This window comes from Lycorma delicatula, chromosome 3, assembly GCF_047948215.1.
Source record: "Lycorma delicatula isolate Av1 chromosome 3, ASM4794821v1, whole genome shotgun sequence".
In the NCBI taxonomy this organism is placed as follows: domain Eukaryota; kingdom Metazoa; phylum Arthropoda; class Insecta; order Hemiptera; family Fulgoridae; genus Lycorma; species Lycorma delicatula.
In genome coordinates this window covers 179,176,326-179,196,106 of record NC_134457.1, presented here as the reverse complement: position 1 = coordinate 179,196,106, position 19,781 = coordinate 179,176,326, and the positions used below count along the sequence as shown (strand labels likewise).

The window sequence follows — 19,781 nt, the reverse complement described above, 5'->3', positions numbered from 1 at the left end:
TCCAAAACCATGAATAAGAGAATGGTTTTACAAATTTATCAATTTAAGATAAATTTTTTAACACAATTTTTGCAACTACAGTCATTAATTTTAATAATTTTTTTCATTAACAATTTTTCTTAGTTTTTGGGATATTCCAAATCTTACATGTGTCTAATACTTCATCATTTGTTTTGGAAATCAAAAACGTTTGAAGAAATATTAATAGTGACTAACAATTTAAAATTGTATTAATACTTTCATTTTTCAGATAATACTGCTCATAAAAAGTTGTATGCCCAACTTTAGCAGTCTATTTTGTTCTTTCACATCTGATCATAATTTCCGATAGTGCTGTACATAAAATCTAACAATACAAGTTTCTGGTAAAATATAAAGAATTAGCTACTAATTAGTACAACAGAAGTACAAAATACAAACATTACTATCAACACAAATTTCAATGTATAAACATTCTAAATTATAAACAATACACAACTTTTTTAACTTTCTCAATTACTTAATTTTACAATAGTAAAATTAATTACCTCCTGATTAACAGAATATTTTAGACCACAGTAAGGAACATTTGAGTTAAAACGTTCAACTACTTCTGTAAATGATAAAGTTTCTTTCACATGTTGAAAAAATTTAAGATGAAGTGATTCGATCTGCAATTAAAAACACAAATTAATGAAATTATTATTAAATTATTAAATAAATTACTAAGCCATATTTCAGCAAAACAACTCATACATGTATGTGACACATTGTCTTAGATTCCCAAAGAATTCAATGTTACAAATAAAATATTAAAGTTGTTTTTTGTGTTAAGTCACCATGGCAGAGAGGGAATATTTGCTAAATTCATTGCAACTAACTTTTAAACCCATGAGCAAGCAGTTGACTTTTATTTCTTTCTTTATTATAATAATATAATAACATTACAGAAATTTTAATTATTCAGAAAAGTGAAAAATCATTTAATTTTTTTATAAATAATTCCAACTCTTTAAGAAGGGATAAAATTCTGTGTTCCACCTTATGTAGAATACTTTTCTTAAGATATATATAGAAACATTATCAAAAAAATAGTTATATATGTAAACTTAATAGAATTCTAAAGAAGTATAGAATTTCAGTTGAAAAAATAAAAAAAGATGGGATTCATAAATGTAACATGGGAAGAATAAATACACATGCTTTATTACCATATAATTATGAGCAAGAGAATCAATATTTTCTGAACTTATTTTATTCGCTAAGTTTTTAAAACACTATCTATAAGGTGAAAAGACTTTGACTAAGATATGTAAAAATCAATAACATTAGTATCTTTATAGTTATTATAAGCTTCTTAACACAAAAGACTGCTTTGTATTGTTAAACTATATAATGGCTAGTTTCCAACCTCCTGCATTTAATGCAATAGCATTTATCTTCTAATTCAGTTTTAAAATATATTTCTAAATACTAGGGATCAATTAAAGTACAATTTATAAGTTATGTGTTTATAAACTTTACCACATTTTTGCTAGTGTTAGAACTTATTTCTGAATGTGTATATGTTGATATATGTTAAGGGAAAAATGCAAAGTCTACGTCACTAAACACTGATTGTGAATGATCAATTTTTAAAATAATCTATTTTTTTTTTAAATTTAAAATTATCAATAGTTTTAATCCTCCAATTGTTGATACTTTATGTCAAAAAGTAAAGTAAAAGTTAATCTGCCAGTAATCATGTTGCAAATAATGTGATGTTTAATAAAAAGTCTCAAATATTTTTGAAAATCTAATATGTGCATGTAATTCTGATTCTGGCAGGACATTTTCCACAAACTTTTCATTGAGGTAATGATGGAATATCTCTTTTAAAGTAAGAATAACCCGATTCTAACTCCAAAATTACTTTAAAAGCTGGCATTCAACATGGATCAGTGTACATTAATGAAGCCAAACTGCTTATTTAAAAGGACAGTTATATAAATATGCCTGTTTGAAATGGAAAAATTTATGTCAGAAAGGAGGATAGTACAAGAGGTACAAGGATATTAAAACTTAGAAGTCCTAGAGAAGTATCAGCAAATCCATCTAAAAAACTTGTCTGCTATTAGTTAATGTGTGAACCTTAATGATATTTTTAGTGTTACTCTATAACAATTCTTTGATGTTTGGAAATAATGATCTGTATGATATATCTATCTATAAATAAAATTTAATTTAAAAAATAGCTTAAAAAACTATTGTCTTTGTATTAGTTTTTTAAGATTTTCTGTTACTGTGTTTTGGTGGTTGTTATATTTGAATTCTGAAAAAATATTTAATTAATATTAAATCATACTCAGTTGCATTTTCAGTTGGTATTGAATTCTTTAACTACATTATAATAGATTCTTTTAATAATTTGTCATTTTATTTTAGTTTGTTTTCTGTTTCCAAATTTTGAATTGTATTATGAACATATATAAATTTTGCTGTATAATACTGGACAAATTCTGCTGAACCATACATCTTTGAATGTGATCTGGTGATTTACCATTATATATTTTTGTTTATATTAATAAATATACTATTTATCAAGTATATTCACATTTAAATAATTATTACACACTTCCAAAATCTCTAAATTATATTTGCAATCAGTAATACTATGTTTGCATTCTAACAAATGGTCAGCTACATTAGATATCCTCTTTTTTGGTTTTTGTATGATGTGAAATGTTCTGTCAATCTTTTTTTAAAATGATCTATTGGTTTTACCAATATAAAAAATAATTACATTCGTTGCATTTAATTTTGCATATTCCTCTCAATTATTTTTTAAATATTCTATAATGTGATTATTTGGTTTATATGCTTTTTTATATTTGTTTTTTATACGTTAATAATTTTTTAAATTATTTTATTTGTATAATTATTATTATACAATTATTAATTAATTATTATTATTATATAATTTGTATAAATATTATTAATATTTGTGTTATTTTTTTGCTGTTGTATTTTAGTATAATTATCTTCGTACTTTTTAAATTTTAAATTAAATGTATGTATATATAAAATATATTTTAAGGTAGTAATAAAATTCACTACCAACTGAAGATGTGGGATACTGCAAAACCTTAATCAACCTTCCTTATACAGTAAATATATAAAGTAAAATAACAGCATGGTTATACAGTAAGATACATTTTCTTTTACTCTTATGTGTTTAAAAAAAAAATATAAGAGAATCCATAATAATTTAAAACATTTTAAAAGTATAGAAAGAAATTACTATAAAATCAACAAAATAATCTATGCTCTCTGATAAAAACTTAAAAACACCAGAAATAGTCTTTTGTTGTCTCCAGGGATTTAAAAAATACAGCAGTTCTCTCTAATCATTAACTCAAGGTTGTTTTATACTGTTCTACTCTTTATAAAATGATTAATATTTAAATAAGTAATTTACTGGATTAACAAACCTCAGCAACTTGTTGTTCATCAGATGGTACAAGATATTTACCACGTTTTGAGGGCCGCATTTTTACATGAACATCTCTATTTCCAGATGATCTAACACCATCAAGTAATGTAGCCAGTAAAGCATCTCTATTAAAAAAGAAAACTGGTATAATTAATCAAACAAAATTAGCATTATATATCACATATTATTAAAGAAATATACATAAACAATGCTTTACAATAGTAATTATAAATAACAAGGATGACCAGAAAAAATTCAGTTACAAGTGAATGTTTGTTTTGGATTAAACTACTGCAACAATCTTCGTAAAGCCTAAACGTGTAGTGTAAAAGTTATGGAACATTACTAATAGTTTTCATAATTTAAACACGGACATATGCTTGACAACAAATTTGAATATGTAGAGCACTTATCTGGCATACAAATCAACAAAGTGTTAAGGAGTCCAGCAAGCAGAACATAATGCTTACTGACAAACAACTGATGAAATTTATGGTATAGATACTTACTCTCCATGTCCAGGAAATGAATACATCATACCTACAAATTCCAATATTCTGCAGCTTTAATCTATTTGTCATCTAATAATATTGTTCTTTTTGTGTGCAAGCTCTCCCATGTTTGAACAGAGAAACAAATGCTCAAAAGAGACTGGATTTCTTCACAGTTACACTTACCATCACCACCTTTTTTTTTTCTTTTTCCTGTAAAGCCTCCAGGAATCACCATCAGGTACTTCAGAGGATAAATGAGGATGATATATATGAGTGTAAGTGAAGTGTAGTCTTGTACAGTTTCAGGTGGACCATTTCTGAGATGTGTGGTTAATTGAAACCCAACCACCAAAGAACACCGGTATCCACGATCTAGTATTCAAATTCGTATAAAAGTAATTGCCTTTACTAGGAATTGAAGATTGGAACTCTTGACTTCGAAATCAGCTCATTTGCGAAGACACATTCACTACTAGACCAACCCGGTAGATTTATCATTTCTACCTGGCCTTATTACAAGGGTCATTTAATAATTAAACAGAGAAACATTTTTAGTGAAGGAAATGCTTAATCCAGGCAACTGAAACTTCTGTGTTAGCTGGCAACCTTGCCAGCTGAGTGTTAGTCAGCTGTTCGATTAATATTTATGTAAACATAACCTCTAAAATCTTAATTACGATGGCATGTTCGCTCGAAGTAAGTACTTTTGAATAACTTTTAAATAAGTACTTTTGTTCTGTGATCCGATTTTTCTTTCGGAAAGTGTAAACCAGCAGAAATATTCTCTTGAATGAATAAACAATACGGCAGTAGTTGTATGACCCGTGTGAGTTTTTATGCTTGGGTGAAAAAGTTTAAAAGTGGCTGCAAAAGCATAACCAGCAAGCAACACACCAGGTGTCTGGTAACAGTGTCGACCTTGGTATAAGATTCTCATATTAATCCACTTATCCAAAAAGACCGATGACTTATAGTTAAACAAATTGCTCAAAAATGGAGAGTAAGTGTTGACACAACTCATTCCATCATTCAAAACAAACTGAACTATCATAAGACTAGGCAAGGTGGATTCCCAGAGAGATTACTGTTCATCACAAAGTCGAGTGATTTTGCATTTGCACCGAATTCAAAAATCGTTTTAATAACGAAGGTGGTGCATTTTTGGACAGGATTTTAACCTGTGATGATGCATAGATACATCAATTTGAGCTGGAGTCCAAGAGTCAAAGCCTGCAGTGGAAACAACATGAATTTCCTGTCCATAAGAAATTCAAAATGCAACAATCGGCTGGTAAGGTCACGCTAACCATCTTTTGAGTGCCCATGGTCTGATTTTCTGTGATTATTTGGAGGAGCAATGCACTCACTATCAACAGCCTCTACTATTTAGCCATGACTGAGAAAAAAGTCAAGCTTGCATTGAAGAGGAAATGTTCGGGATGGCATGCTTCTTCTTTACGACAACGCTCGATCTTACATGGCACAACTGACGCTGGAAACTATTGGAAAAGTGGGTTGGGAGCACCTACCTCATTTTCCTTACAGCTCTGATCTTGCTCCTTCAGATTTTTATCTGTTTCTCCGATGAAAGCAGCTTTGCATTCAATGACAACGAAGAGGTAAAGAAAAAAGTACAAAACTGTCTTCGAGATCAAAGTAAAGAATTCTTTACTGAGGGGATAAGAAGACTCATAAAAAGATGGGACAAGTGCAGAGAAGTTGGTGGGGATTATGTGGAAAATTAGACAAAATAATTGTATTTATTTATAAACCATTTTTTCTGTACGGCTATTTGTCTGTTTAATTATTGAATCTAGGTACATCTGTACCTAGATATACCAGTGATATACCATGATTCAATGCTCTCCAAATACAATGACAGTTAACATACACTTTTGGTTAACAAGTTACTTTGTTCTGAAGCCTGCTTTCTCCATGCAGTGCATGGCCTACACAACAATATACTTGGGTCTCAAGTTGGATTTCCAGTAGTACTGTTTTCTGAATGAAACTATTCCCAGCTCTAAACCAAGGAGTGATAGCAAGATGATCATACATAGGATGTTTAGTATCTTGTCATCTGGTTTTTTCTCTTTATTTCCCAGCTTCACTGTCTTGTTCATGAAGGTGATATAGCAACTTGATGCACAAGACATATCAGTGATGCTACAGCAGTGAACCAATTTATTATAGCAATTTATTGCAGTTCATTCTAATCAATTCTCTCTAAAGCTCTCAAAATATGTTAGATTATAGTAAACACTGAGTCCATCTGTTCAATAATGCAGTAAATCAACAATGCATAAAACTGTACTAAAATTCTCAAGAAAAGTTTAAAATTATTGAAACACATGTACGAGGTCTGTTCAGAAAATGACCAAACATTTTTAATTACACTCCAATAGACATAATTAGTGATGTGCGATTGTGTTCTGCATAACCTCCTTTGTAAACACATGTTTTGGATTGTTGATAACTCATTAGTTTTTGTGTTATCGTTATTTGAGTGCAATATGTTTAAGTGTTAGTAGCAATTTTTGTAATGTAGGATTTTTGGGAGCAATGATACAATGTAAAATATTGCATGAAACTGGGGAAAAATTTCATAAAAACATTTCAACTTTTGAAACACACAGAGATGGTGCTGTGGGTCATATGCAATGTTATGAACGGTCTTTACACAATTTAAAAGTGGTCGTCAGGTCAATTGAAGATGATCCTCGACCAGGAAGGTCTTTACTTCAACTGATGACACCAACATTCAAAAAATCAATGATCTGGTGCATGCAAATTGTCGATTAACTGTCAGAGTACTTGTAGAAGAGATTAGCATCTAAATTAGGTCATACCATGACATTTTGACTGAAAAATTCAACATGCATCAAGTTGCAGTAGTTTGTTCCTTGTTTGATGACCAAACAGCAGAAAGAGGATGGAGTGGTGTTTGTTGGCGACTTCTTGAACAAGCCAATGACACTGAAACATGCATCAATGGATCATAATGGGAGACGAAAACTGGGTTTATGGCTACCACATTGAGACAAAAGTTCAATCATCACAATGAATTGGCAAAGGATCTCCACACCCCAAGACCCATGTGTCTCGATCAAAAGTCAAAGTGATGTTCTCTGTTTTTTCAATTTTAATGGAATTATAAATTTTAAATTCTTGCCTCAAGGTGAAACAGTGAACTGTGTGTACTATCAAGATGTTTTACAACAGTTACGTGAAAAAATCAGTAAAAAGAGTCCAGTGTTGTGGCAAGAAATTCATGGTTTCTTCACCATGACAATGTGCGCCTGTACACTCAGCTTTGTCAATTCATCAGTTTTGTACCAAAATTACCTGACTGTCCTCCCTCAGCCTTCCTACTTGCCAGATCTGGCTCCTGGTGATTTTTTCTTATTTCCAAAATTGAAATCAGTGATGAAAGGACGCTGTTTTAAGATTATTGATGACATTAAAGCAAATTCATCACGGACCTTAAAGGCAATTTCAAATAATGCTTTATAAATCAGTTCATAGGAGCTATGACTAATCAGAATAATTGAGGAAAGATATTTTGAAAAAAGGATGGAAATTGAACTTAAATTTTATAGATATGAAAAAGACATTCAACAGAGTGCAGTTGGAAAAGTTATTTGAAATTTTGAAAGAAAAAAGACTTGACTGAAAAGATAGGAGACTGATCAGAGAATTGTATATGAAGCAAGGAAATGTTGAAAATTTTCTGGAAAAAATCCTGAAATTCAGGCTGAAGTTAATAAATGACAAAGTTTAGTGAAGTTTATGAAGAGATGAAAAGAAAACCATCGAACAGAAACAAATGGAAAAAACAGTGGTGCCAGGGACCTGCCAACAGGTAGAAAAAATACCACATGGTGATAATGAATACAAATTTCTTACTCAAACAACTCAGTTTAATAAATACTATCCATAATTAATCATAGATAATGCTTTATCATGAGTGTTTTAAAAAGTAAATGTATGAGTTTTGATAAAAAGTATGTGGAATTTTAAAATTTTCCATGCTGTACAAGTCCAACAGTCACATTTTTTTTATTGTGTTGGTCCACTTGTTCCTAACATATATTTACATTGGCAACCATATTGGATGCTTAGTTTATTGCTGGGTTTTGAAAAGGCATATTTTCCACAGTTAAATAATTTACATTAAATTTTGCTTAAAGAATGGAATAAATTGCAGTACCACATTGGAAATATTAAATGTTGCTTTTGACAATTCTACTACGAATAAAACAGAGTAAACACATTTCCAAGAGGGACATGAAGACGTTGAAGATGATGAGAGCTCTGGAAGTTCCAGCACATCAACAACCGTTGACAACATTGAAAAAGTGAAGAAAATGATATGGACAATTGCTGAATTACTATCAGAGAGGTTGCTGATGATGGTGGTATATCATTTGCTCATGCCAAGCAATTTTTTTAGATGTTTTGGACATGAAACATATGGCAGCAAAATTTGTTTCAAAATTGTTGAATTTTGACTAAAAGCAGTGCCAAATGAATATTGCTCAGGAGTTGCTGAATAAAACATGAGTGTTATGATGTCAAAACTTAAGCCCAACCGTCCTAATGCAAGCTTCATGAAGAGCTAAGAAAAAAACTCATCAAGATTGATCGAATGTGAAGGTTCTGATCACTATGTTCTTCAATTTCAAAGGCTTAGTGTATCATGAGTCTTGCTACCAGGTTGTACGATCAATCAGTACTATCTGGAAGTTCTATGCCAGTTGCATGAAGCAATCCAAAGAAATTACCTAGATTTGTGACATAACAATTTATGGCCATTGTACCATGATAATGCATCTGCACTTACTTCACTACTTTTTCATGAATTTTTGGCCAAAAACAACACCGTTATGATGCCTCAGCCTCTGTATTTACTGGACATGGCTGTGATGTCTTCCTATACCCCAAGCTGAAACAAACATGACAGGAGGATGTTTTGCCAAGACTGAAGAGATAAAAACAGAATCACTGAAGGAGCTAAACACCATACTGAAAATTGCATTCCAAAGGTGCTTTGAAAATTGAAAAAAGCGAGGCACAAATGTATTATATCTGAAGGGGAGGAGTACTTTGAAGGTGATAAAATTAATATTGATGAATAAATAAAGATCTTTTGAGATAAACTTAAATTCCACACTTTTTTTTCAAACCTTGTAAGTATATGCAAGTTGTAATATCAAAGGCTGGTTATGGTTAACCTGTACCAATTAAATTATTATCTGCTATATAAAGCCTAGAATCACTGCCAAGTTATTCTGGCTATTGCATCAAAACTGAAATATTTTTTTGAATAAACATTACAAATATGCTTCCATAATTTAAAAACCATAAGCTACAGTAAGAGAGAGTATCTGACTGAATATTAAGTTTACTCAGCTAGTTCTATATATCATATAATACTGAGGAATAGCAAATCTCTTTTTTCAAGAAATATGGGGTTGTCTTTAGAAGGCTTTCTAATTTCTGAAGCAAAAAAAACGTTTGTTGCAGCATGCAATACTCATTCCTGCTAATGCAAAATCAATAATCAATATGCTGCTTCCTCCTAGGGGTAGCAACCCTAGCATAACCCCTTTAATACTTAACTGGTATTCAAAGTTTCCATTCTTCACAGAGATTGCAGGCAGATAGATACTAGCTGCCTTGAATCTAACCTCTTGTTGGGATGTCTGTTTCATATGACAGTTTGTTTTTTTAATGGAGACTGGCTGTCACATCATTCAACTTCCATTATCTCTGATTCTTTCTTTTCTGGTTTAGGTTCTTGAAGTCAATGGGATAGTTCTCTACTTTTTCATGTTGAAGATGCAAGGACCTGTGTGTCTAATGAACTGGTGAAGGTATGTTAGCATCGCTGATAGCCTGTCTGAGACCTATTTCTTCTGTTTACTTGCTGCACAATAGGGCTAATGTTAAAGTTCTTATTGGGTAAAGTTGGACCTCTAATCACACAAACACTATGTAGTTTAAATACCATAGAATTCTGTACTGACACTTGATCATACATGTTATTAAATAATCTGAAAACATTATATAATCTTTCCATAATCTACTGTTACATAAAAATAATTTTAAAAAAATTAAATAACTGTTAATACCTGTGAGGAGCAAAGTAAACCCGGGTATCATAATCGTTATACTCAATAGTAAACTGCTGAGGATTGTCAGGGTCACGTATTAGTGCGCTAATGCTTGACAAAGGACGAAGAGTGACAATGTTATATGTCTGTGGATCTCGTTCTATCAAACAAGTTTGGCTTAGGCACAACTTTCTTAATGGAGAATCTTTATGTCTTCTTTTTTCTACTTTGTATACTTTAAATTCTGTAACTGATGTTACATGTTCATCCCCACTGCAAAAAAAAGTGATTAAAACATCTTGTAAATTTCTTTTATTTATTTTTTTTACGTAAAATACATATACTTTAAAATATACACAAAAAATTGCATGTACATACAATATTTTTGACTGATACAATATATCACTTAATTATTTGCAACAATAAAATCACTTAAAATAAATAACACTTTAAATGCTTATTTATCTATGATGAAGCCTTCAGTTCAAACAGTTCCTTCAAATCAAGATGTCTAAGACAAGGTAAGGTTTTTTCAATATAACACTAGATTTTTGTAATATAAAGTTTTCCCAATTCAATCTTTTGGCCCCCTCTTGTTTTCTAAATTAATTAATAATGTGTGTAGACCTTTTAGATGTTATTCAATGTTTATCAAATGAGTCACTTTCTGAAATAGCTTATAGTGTGGAATTACATGTCAAAAAATTTGGTCATGTTAAGATCCATGGATTCCTTCAAGAAGGATATTTTTATAAAATATAATTTTAAATTGTAATTTTTTATAATCAATTTAATGTTTATTAATATCTTATGCAAGATTATTAGTACTTTTCTAACTATCTATTATTGGATTATTGGAATTTTTCTGTTTAATTTTTTCATCATCATTTCTGACAAATTCTAGTTGCCACGGTATGGTCAATAAACATAATTTATCATAACTGGTAAAGTTCTCTCTACTGCCAACCTACCCCTCTATAGTCAACATCATCACTTTCTTCCTCTATCCTTTTCCTTCCAGACCTTTTCAGTCTTCATCAGGTGCCTTCTCACCAGTTTCTTTTCTAGCCATATTGTATACTGCTCTACTGACATCAAAGTGTTTTGGATGATGATACAATTTAATTCAAGATTTAACAATCCATTATTAAGTTGTTCATTTTGTTTTGATATCTGCCTTATCCTGTAATTGCCATATAATTTGTCCCCTCTTATCCTTTCTACCATCATTTTCACGAATTTCATTTCTGCAATCTGGGTTAAGCTTCATTTAATTTCCAAAAAGAGGATATTCTTTTTGGAAATTAAATGTCTAGGATTATTATATATGATTATTATTATATGAACCATTATATATGGTTCAAAGTTCTTGTTGCAGAGTAGCAAATTTGTTTTAAGAGCTCTTTGGGATGAGTAGCTAATAAATCACTATTACAAATTCAGATAAACTTTCCTGCTATTATATGATTTATCATTTTTTCATAATTGCTGTATCTATTATTATTATTATTATTATTATTGCAAACAAACTCAAGAATTTCTGTATTAGTTATTTTGAGTATGTTGAAAAATTAGATATTTTGCCACACTAGTCTGTAAATTCAAAAAAAATTTGAATTACATTGTTTCCATTTAGAAGGCTTAAACGGTAAAATGAAAACATTTCTTGAAAGACTGATTTGTTTTATTTCATTTTATTAGGTTTGCATGGTATATTTTCCTCACACAATTGCAGATTTATTATTAATCTCATTATTTGTAAAATTATACACTATTTATTTACGTTACATGTTATTTTATTAGATAATGGGCTACATCTAATTCAATGATATAAATATGAAAACTACAAAAATTGCTAATATAACATAAATAACTATTAACCATGTTGATCTATTGAAAAATATCATTAGTGACTCAGAAATCAACATAAAATGTATAACTGTTGAAACTTTAAACAAGATCAGAAACTGTAAATAACTAGTTTATTGTAACATAAGTGACTAGTTTAAGATATCTAATAAAATAAGAACAGGGACATAGTAACTTTATAAGAAATAAAAAACTCAATGAAATCAATGCTACCAAATTCTATACAACTAGTTCAACAGTTATTAAAAATAAAAACCATTATAATGAACAATTGTATGCTTACATTAACGATAATAATTTAATTTTTATCAATTATGATAATCTATTTGTAATTTATATTGCTGATAAAAACTACCAAGAAATAAATATTTAATAACCGGCAATTATAACAAAATAAAATATATAAAAATGAAACAATAAATTACATTACCAAACTAGATTACACCATTAATTTCAGTGTAAAACATCAACTTTAAATATTTATTTAAAACATTTAAATCAGATATTCCCAATCAGACCAATTACTGATTTTATATCTGAAACTAATTATAATGTAGTAAAAATTTTACACATAAGAATTGACAACAAAATTAAACATTAAAATGAATATAAAAAATTGTTTTGACTAATAAAAATTTGAAAAATCACAAATACATAGTAAACCAAAAATGTCATGATACAATGAATATGTATGCAGATATTCCAGGCTAACAAGCCTGCAGAGATTATTAAAAAAATATTAAGAAATATAACAAAGGTAAATAATAATAACCATTAGAACTTAAGGAACTGGTCCTTAAATAGTTGAAGGAAATTGGATAAAATTTTTATGAGAGTGGAATTGAAAAACTTGTCACAAGGTATGAAAAGTGTTTAGGAAAACTTTGTGATTATGTTGAAAAATAGATAAAAATATGTAGTTTTTGTTAAATAAAAAAAAAATGTGTTTCATAGAGGGGGTGTAACTTACTTTCTATATATATATATATGTATAAAAATGTGTGCGAGTGTATATATATGTATATAATCAAAATAAACATTTATGGGTGAGTTTATGATACATAATGTCGGCAACTCACAATATATCAACACTGAACTTAAGTTATACTAAATAAACCAAATTCATTAAGTAAAAAATAAAGAATTAAAATTCTCATTTGTAACATAAAATAATGTTATTTAAACCAGTTTTAATAAGAAACCTACAAGTAGCAATGTAGCTATTCATAAACAGTCATAAATGCCAACACTTATAAAAGTTAATTTTTATATGACTAATAGAGTATACATATATTTATATAAGCAATAAATAAAAAATAAAATAAATACAATTTGTACCAAACTAACATCACAATAAGAAAGACTTCAATTAAAAAAAAAAAATACCAAAAATAATTTATGTTCAAATAAATAAATTTATAAACATTTTGTGTGTGTGTGTGTGTGTGTGTGTGTGTGTGTGTGTGTGTGTGTGCGTGGTGTGTGTGTGTGTGTGTATTTTAATAAATAGTTCAGCAACTGAATATAGCAGAGTATAATTATGAAAAAAATAACTTTTTTTTATTACTTACTGCTTATGTTTTGCTTTTCCTCTACATTTAGCACCAACAAGATGTCTGCTTCATAACACGAATATGTGAACTTTTTATAAATTTTTATAATAATAATATATATTATAATACCATACAAAGCAAATAATAAAAGTAAAATAAAATAAATAAATAATAAGAAAAATGTAAATAAACAAACATAATCTAACCAAACATACAAAATAAAACGGAAATTTTCATGTGTACTTTCAAAGGTAATATACAGCAACACATTTACCTGTATTTCCCTAATCGTAGATCTTTAAATGTTTCTAATGATATTTTTTCTGGAAGTACATCAATTCTAATTCCAAGATTACATTCTGCCATGTCTTTAACTTTCTGTTGTATTGCTAAACGTCCAGAAGAAGCAAATAAGTGCTGCAAAGAAATTTTACATTTTTAAAAAAGTGTAATACTTTTTATTTATACTATTTACATGTCATTATTACTTAATTGATATGAATTAGTTATGAATGTAGTGAGAAATCGTACCTTTAAATGAACATAAATTTTATAATTGTCTAAACATTTTAATTATTTTAAACAAGAACATATAACCACACCAAAACTTAAAATTTCTTAGAAGATAATGGTGCCGACCTCCATGGATGAGTAGGGAGTATCAATGAATTTCATGAAGAGGTCCAGGGTTTGAATGAGATCGTTTCATACTCTTACCAATTTCCAGTGAGCTAATGACCAGTTGACTTCTGCTCTGAAATGGTGATCTGCATTAAATCCTTTCTTTCAAATTCTTTGTATAATATAAAGTAATCAAAGTTTTAAAAGAAATCAAAAAGTTATCATACTTATTAAATAATTTTTTTTAAATATTAAACATCCAATCAACTAAAAGTATAAATGAAACAAAATCACTAAAAACTAGGAGGCCTTGCTACCTCACTGCATTTGGAAACATGGCTAAATATCTCACTCCATTCAGATCATAACAACTAATAAAAATAATAAAAGGTAAATACATATTTTAATAGAATTTGTTTCCAAACAACTTTCTGTGTTACATTTTTATGTTTCAATTTCTTATCACTTCTGATCACCTACAGTAGTCTACATCTTTGAGGAAGTTGAACGTTGCAGGTAACTGTTTTGATTTCTGATAAATTAATGAAAGTATTCATTACTGTCCAAAAAAAACATCACATTACTACCCTAAAAATTCAATAATGTATTTCATTTAAATACTCGTTAATTACAAATACTTTAGCCAATATAAATTTGTTTTGCAAACATCAAATCTATTCAAAGCACATCATATTTTTGAACAAACCTTCTGCAAACTGCAACAAGGTCAGGGATTCAAAAGTTATTATGCAAAAATATTCTTTGATATAAATCAACATTTTAAAAATGGGCGTAAAATAATTCTATAAGTCAGTTATAACCAATTTTTTTCACTATCAAAAATTACCCATAGTACCAATTTTCATGAAAAACTGATATTTATTTACTCATATTTTCAAGCAACCTTAATCACCATATATCGAGAGAGATGATTAATTAGAAACAAATCATTCACAGAATAAAAGAAATTACTAATTTCCATAATATGGTTTGTCTGTAAGCATTATAGTTATGTTAACAGGAACTATAATACTATCAAATAAGGAAATCCAATTAATTATATTTCATTTGATTAAAAAAAAAAATTTTAACCAAAGACATAAGAATATGAGAATTTTAACTTGAAACTTACAAAATTTTTCTTTACATGCACCTTTTTCTGCATTCTGAAAAATTTAGCTAATTTTCTAGTAACACCACTAAAAAGGTTTGTTACATATAGGCATCCCATTGTAAATTATTCTAAATCATGAATCCCAAGAACTTAGTACATTCTCATATTATTAAATATTTACATTTTTATTAATTTAGGAACAAAATTAAAATGGTAGGCTAATAATTTCTGAAGGAAGGTTATTAAATGAAGTTGAAGGAATTTACCCGCAGACTGTCTAACAAATTATTTAAATTTACTTACTTACAGCAATTAAGAGCCTTTTTTGGTTTACAAAATCATGTGTTATCAAGAAAAACATCTTTAGTGTTTGTGGGAAGGACAAACATAGTGTTTGTCCTGCCCACACTATGCATATAAATCTAATACTGCTATTTGAGGCTCTATTTTTCACAAAAATATCAGAACTCGTCTTCTTCCCTTAATAACCTCATTATTATAATATTATCAAACTCCATATATGGTCACTTACCAATTTAATACGTACTATAAACTATCATAAATACTAATTATTAATCACTTGTCTGTTTTTCAATATTTAAAAAAAAATTTTAAATTTACACAGATCAAGATAGACATTAACATTACTTTAGCTAATTGCAGCAATTATAAACTGACGTAAATTAAAAAAAAATTATATTAGATGCTAATGTGAATAGCCCTTTTCTAAAACAATGTTAAACTCAAAATAGCTTTATCATATACTCAATCTTGTTGTAAGACATTTGAGATGGATAGATATCTTATTAAAAATGGACGCAGAAAGATAATAAATCTAGCTCTTTTTGGAACTTTCTTGTATGGCAATATAACATGAAAACAGTTCTAAAATAAATAGATATTATTATTTCTTTTAGAAAGCAATTATTTTTTTCTACTAAGTATCAGCTTAATTATTCATATCAATCAGCCGACCCAATCATTTGATAGACCATTTTCATAATTTCAAAACTATTCTAACTTTTTTTTTTTGAACCCCAAGATCTAATATTTTATGTAGATTTTAAATGGATAAATAAAAAAATAATAAAAAATAAATATTTAATAATGACAAAAAGTTTGGAGTTAGGTTGCATAAAACTGAATAAAATGATTTAATCTCGCCAAAAATATAATTAAGTTGACTGTTTCATAATGCTCCACAACAGTTACATTTTACAAAATATAAAGTTTCACATTATGGGTAAAAGGGCTAATTACTGTTTGTAATGGGAATACTGGCCACAGAATCAGCAATGGTACATCTACCTGAGAAATACAATGTAATATTTTTAAACCAAACAATAATCATCATAACCTGCTTGCTTATCTTATACTTACTAAAATTTTGGAAGGAATCTGTAGCTTAAACTTTAGTCAAGTTTTATAAAGAACATAAAGTAAATAAAAAAGAGAACATATAATTTTTCATAACATGGTCCAGCCATGTAATAAAATGAGATGAAAATGTTGATTTTCATGATCACATCATTTGAAGAAAAACCTTCCAAATATCAACTTTTTTGAGATAAGACAAAAATTATTACCATGCAAACAACATGCATTTAGAAATAAACATAAAATAAAATGTTATGAATACAAAAAATATATTTACAAACCATTCTGTGAAAAGTTTTAGTAATGACAACAAAACCATCAGGAAAGTCTGTAACATCCTGGAAAGCATGAATGTCCTTATAACAATATGAAGCAAGAACCTGATTAGTGGCTGTATCCAGCTGATCTAAAGAGACAGCAGTAATTTCCAGTAAAACAGGTAAATTCATATCTGACCAGTGGTTTTTAACGGCATTATATTTCTGCAATAATAGAAATTAATTTACAAAATGACTATGAAACCTACAATTTGTAAAATGAAGGAGACAGTATTAATGCAAAAGATAATGAAAATTTTGAAATAAAAATTAATAAAAAAGAACTTACATTAAAAGTTACTTATATTAATAATGTAAAAGGTACATTCGGAAATTCAGGTATTCAATCCATTTTTAAACTAATTTATTATTATAAGAAAGGCTACACTTTTAACTACTTTTCAACGCACTTCTACCAATATTAAGATAAGTCATAACATGAAACCATTTTCTTAACACCTTCTCATAAAATGATGCCACCATTGCACACTTTTTCTGACATCATTGATTAGAGTATCGTTAGATGTCCATTATCTTATAACCAGTGATGATGGGGCTGACAAAATTATCATTTATTATTATTTTTTGTGTTCCAGAGCACAAAACGTTTTAGCTCCCAGCATCAAACATATCTTCTGATATTATAAACAATCTGTCATAGTATCATATAGAACAGTTCTTGAATTATGTAGAAAGCCGTAACAACTGACAAAATTACAAACCAACTATTCTCATAAATTCTTCTATTTACAAGCTGCAAAAAATCATCATTAATGACAAATGGTTATCTACTCCATGATTCATTATTCATCATTTTTTCTATAATTCATCTGAAACATAAGAGTCTAATCTGTTTTCTTACCATTTCATCATGCATGTATCTTCATTATAGATTTTATGAATCTGTGTTAACAAAACAACAGTTAAAAAAATGCTTAATTGCTTAAGTGGTGACTACTAAGCCACTGTATGAAGAAGCTCACATGCATGCAGACGACCATAGTACTCTGGCAGCCACATTCAGAAACAGTATTTTGTTTGCAAATGTGTTTCATGTTACATTATATTAAATAAATGTTATAGCTTATATATTTATTCAAATAGAATTGTATACAAATCACAGACAAAATAGTCAACGAACATCTTCAAAATGGGCACCATAAAACAATGTACTACTTGCAATATAACCAGTAAAAATGATTTGGAAATAGTAGAATGATATTCATTTTAACATTTTGTGTTTTCTAGATTTTAAATCCACTTTCTTTCTCAAGATAACTGGCAAATAATATCAAAATATTTTTTAATAATAAAAATAATTTTAAAATAAAGAAGACAATCACAATTATAGCAAAATTACTAAATCTCAAATTAAATATTCAGACAAACATTTATTAAGGTTCATAGACTTCTGTGGATTAATATTTGAAATAAAACTTAAATTTTCATAATTGTTAGAGGAGAAAAAAAGAGACAGGAAAACAAAGACCAGAAAAAGTAATCAAAGAATAAAGTAAAGAACTTCATTTTAGGAAAATTAAGTACTGTATCAACTACAATTCAAAATGAAAGTAAAAACAAAAAATGCCCTCTTCACTTTGTTTTTAATAAAGAACAGGTCCAACATCATAACAATTAATAATATTAATGAATGTAATGATAATGTAATGAATGTAATGAATATTAATGATCTGTTAATAGTATAACAGATATACTATTAACTAGTATATCTGTTCAATAAAACATAATTAAAGCCGTCACTAAAATTGGAATACAATATTGTTTCATTGTAAATATTATGGTCATTTATCTTTAAAGTGTATAATAAAGAATTTTTTTTTTTGAAAAACTTATACATTAGACTTACTTGGGTATCATTTTTTTCTGCAATTGCAGGACATTTTTTAAAGGCATCTGTGAGTAAGTCTGTACGATATGGAGTTCCAAATTTCATTGTATCACCCTTTGTACTCCGATCATTCTTTTTAATATTTACTATAAACATACCAGGTTCAGGTGTTACTTTTAAACTTATTAGATCTGTGTAGAGCCATCTGTTGGTTATTTCTAATACATTTTTGTATGTTGTTAGGCCCGCTGTCCCAACAGAAAATGTACGTTTGTATCTGAAAGTAATTTATTTTTAATTAGACACAAACCAAAATAATAGAGTAAAACTATAATGATAAAAACTACCAAATATTTCACATAAAATTACACTTAGAGTAGTTAGCCTACTAACTGAATGCTACAGGCTATACTTGTGTAATCTTCTTTTGTTCTAAATCATGTGTGAACATTACAACAAATTCATGAAATTTTTTTTTGACCTGCCCCTAACACATTCCCTGAAGTATCAGATGCATTACCTCAAGTTGTCTGGATATAACAATGTGGCCAAAATTTTCCAGTTTTCTTTTCTTCACTGTTTTGGCAACATTTTATCATATTAACTCATTTTTCCCCAGACTTCACTATTAATACATTCTTTCTGAAGTATTTTAAAATTTTTGTGTGCTTAACGTTAAATAAGTATATACGAGTATTGTTAGCAGAAACATTATGATCTACTGCTTCAAAACCATTCATTAAATTTTTTAAGAGGAATTTAACTAGCCTTTATTCATTAACATTAAGGTAGAAATTTGATACACAAGGAGAATGGTCAGGAACTCTCTACTCATGAAACATCCAAGAGAGTAATAAGTAGTTACTTATTACTCCCTTTGAGAGTGGCAGACAAGTACACTGAATCTTTTTGATATTATATAAAGTGTGGCAAACAACTATGTTTTGTTTGTAAATATTTATATTAACAGAATGTGCAAGAAAACTATCTAACACCAGTTAATGCAGCGCAAGTGAATAA

General features: G+C 28.6%; 1 protein-coding gene across 2 annotated transcripts in view; it reads right to left on the bottom strand.

The window, feature by feature from the left end:
- Rme-8 (receptor mediated endocytosis 8) overlaps window positions 1–19,781 on the bottom strand; it is a 189,307-nt gene that overhangs the window by 125,463 nt on the left and 44,063 nt on the right. For both annotated transcript variants that reach the window (XM_075361095.1, XM_075361097.1), the window contains 6 exons: window positions 18,780–19,038; window positions 16,877–17,077; window positions 13,758–13,900; window positions 10,080–10,334; window positions 3,450–3,576; window positions 528–650 (listed from right to left, as the gene is read on the bottom strand). In XM_075361095.1, coding sequence (XP_075217210.1) covers window positions 528–650; window positions 3,450–3,576; window positions 10,080–10,334; window positions 13,758–13,900; window positions 16,877–17,077; window positions 18,780–19,038 — 1,108 coding nt within the window. The remainder of the gene's footprint in view (window positions 1–527; window positions 651–3,449; window positions 3,577–10,079; window positions 10,335–13,757; window positions 13,901–16,876; window positions 17,078–18,779; window positions 19,039–19,781) is intronic.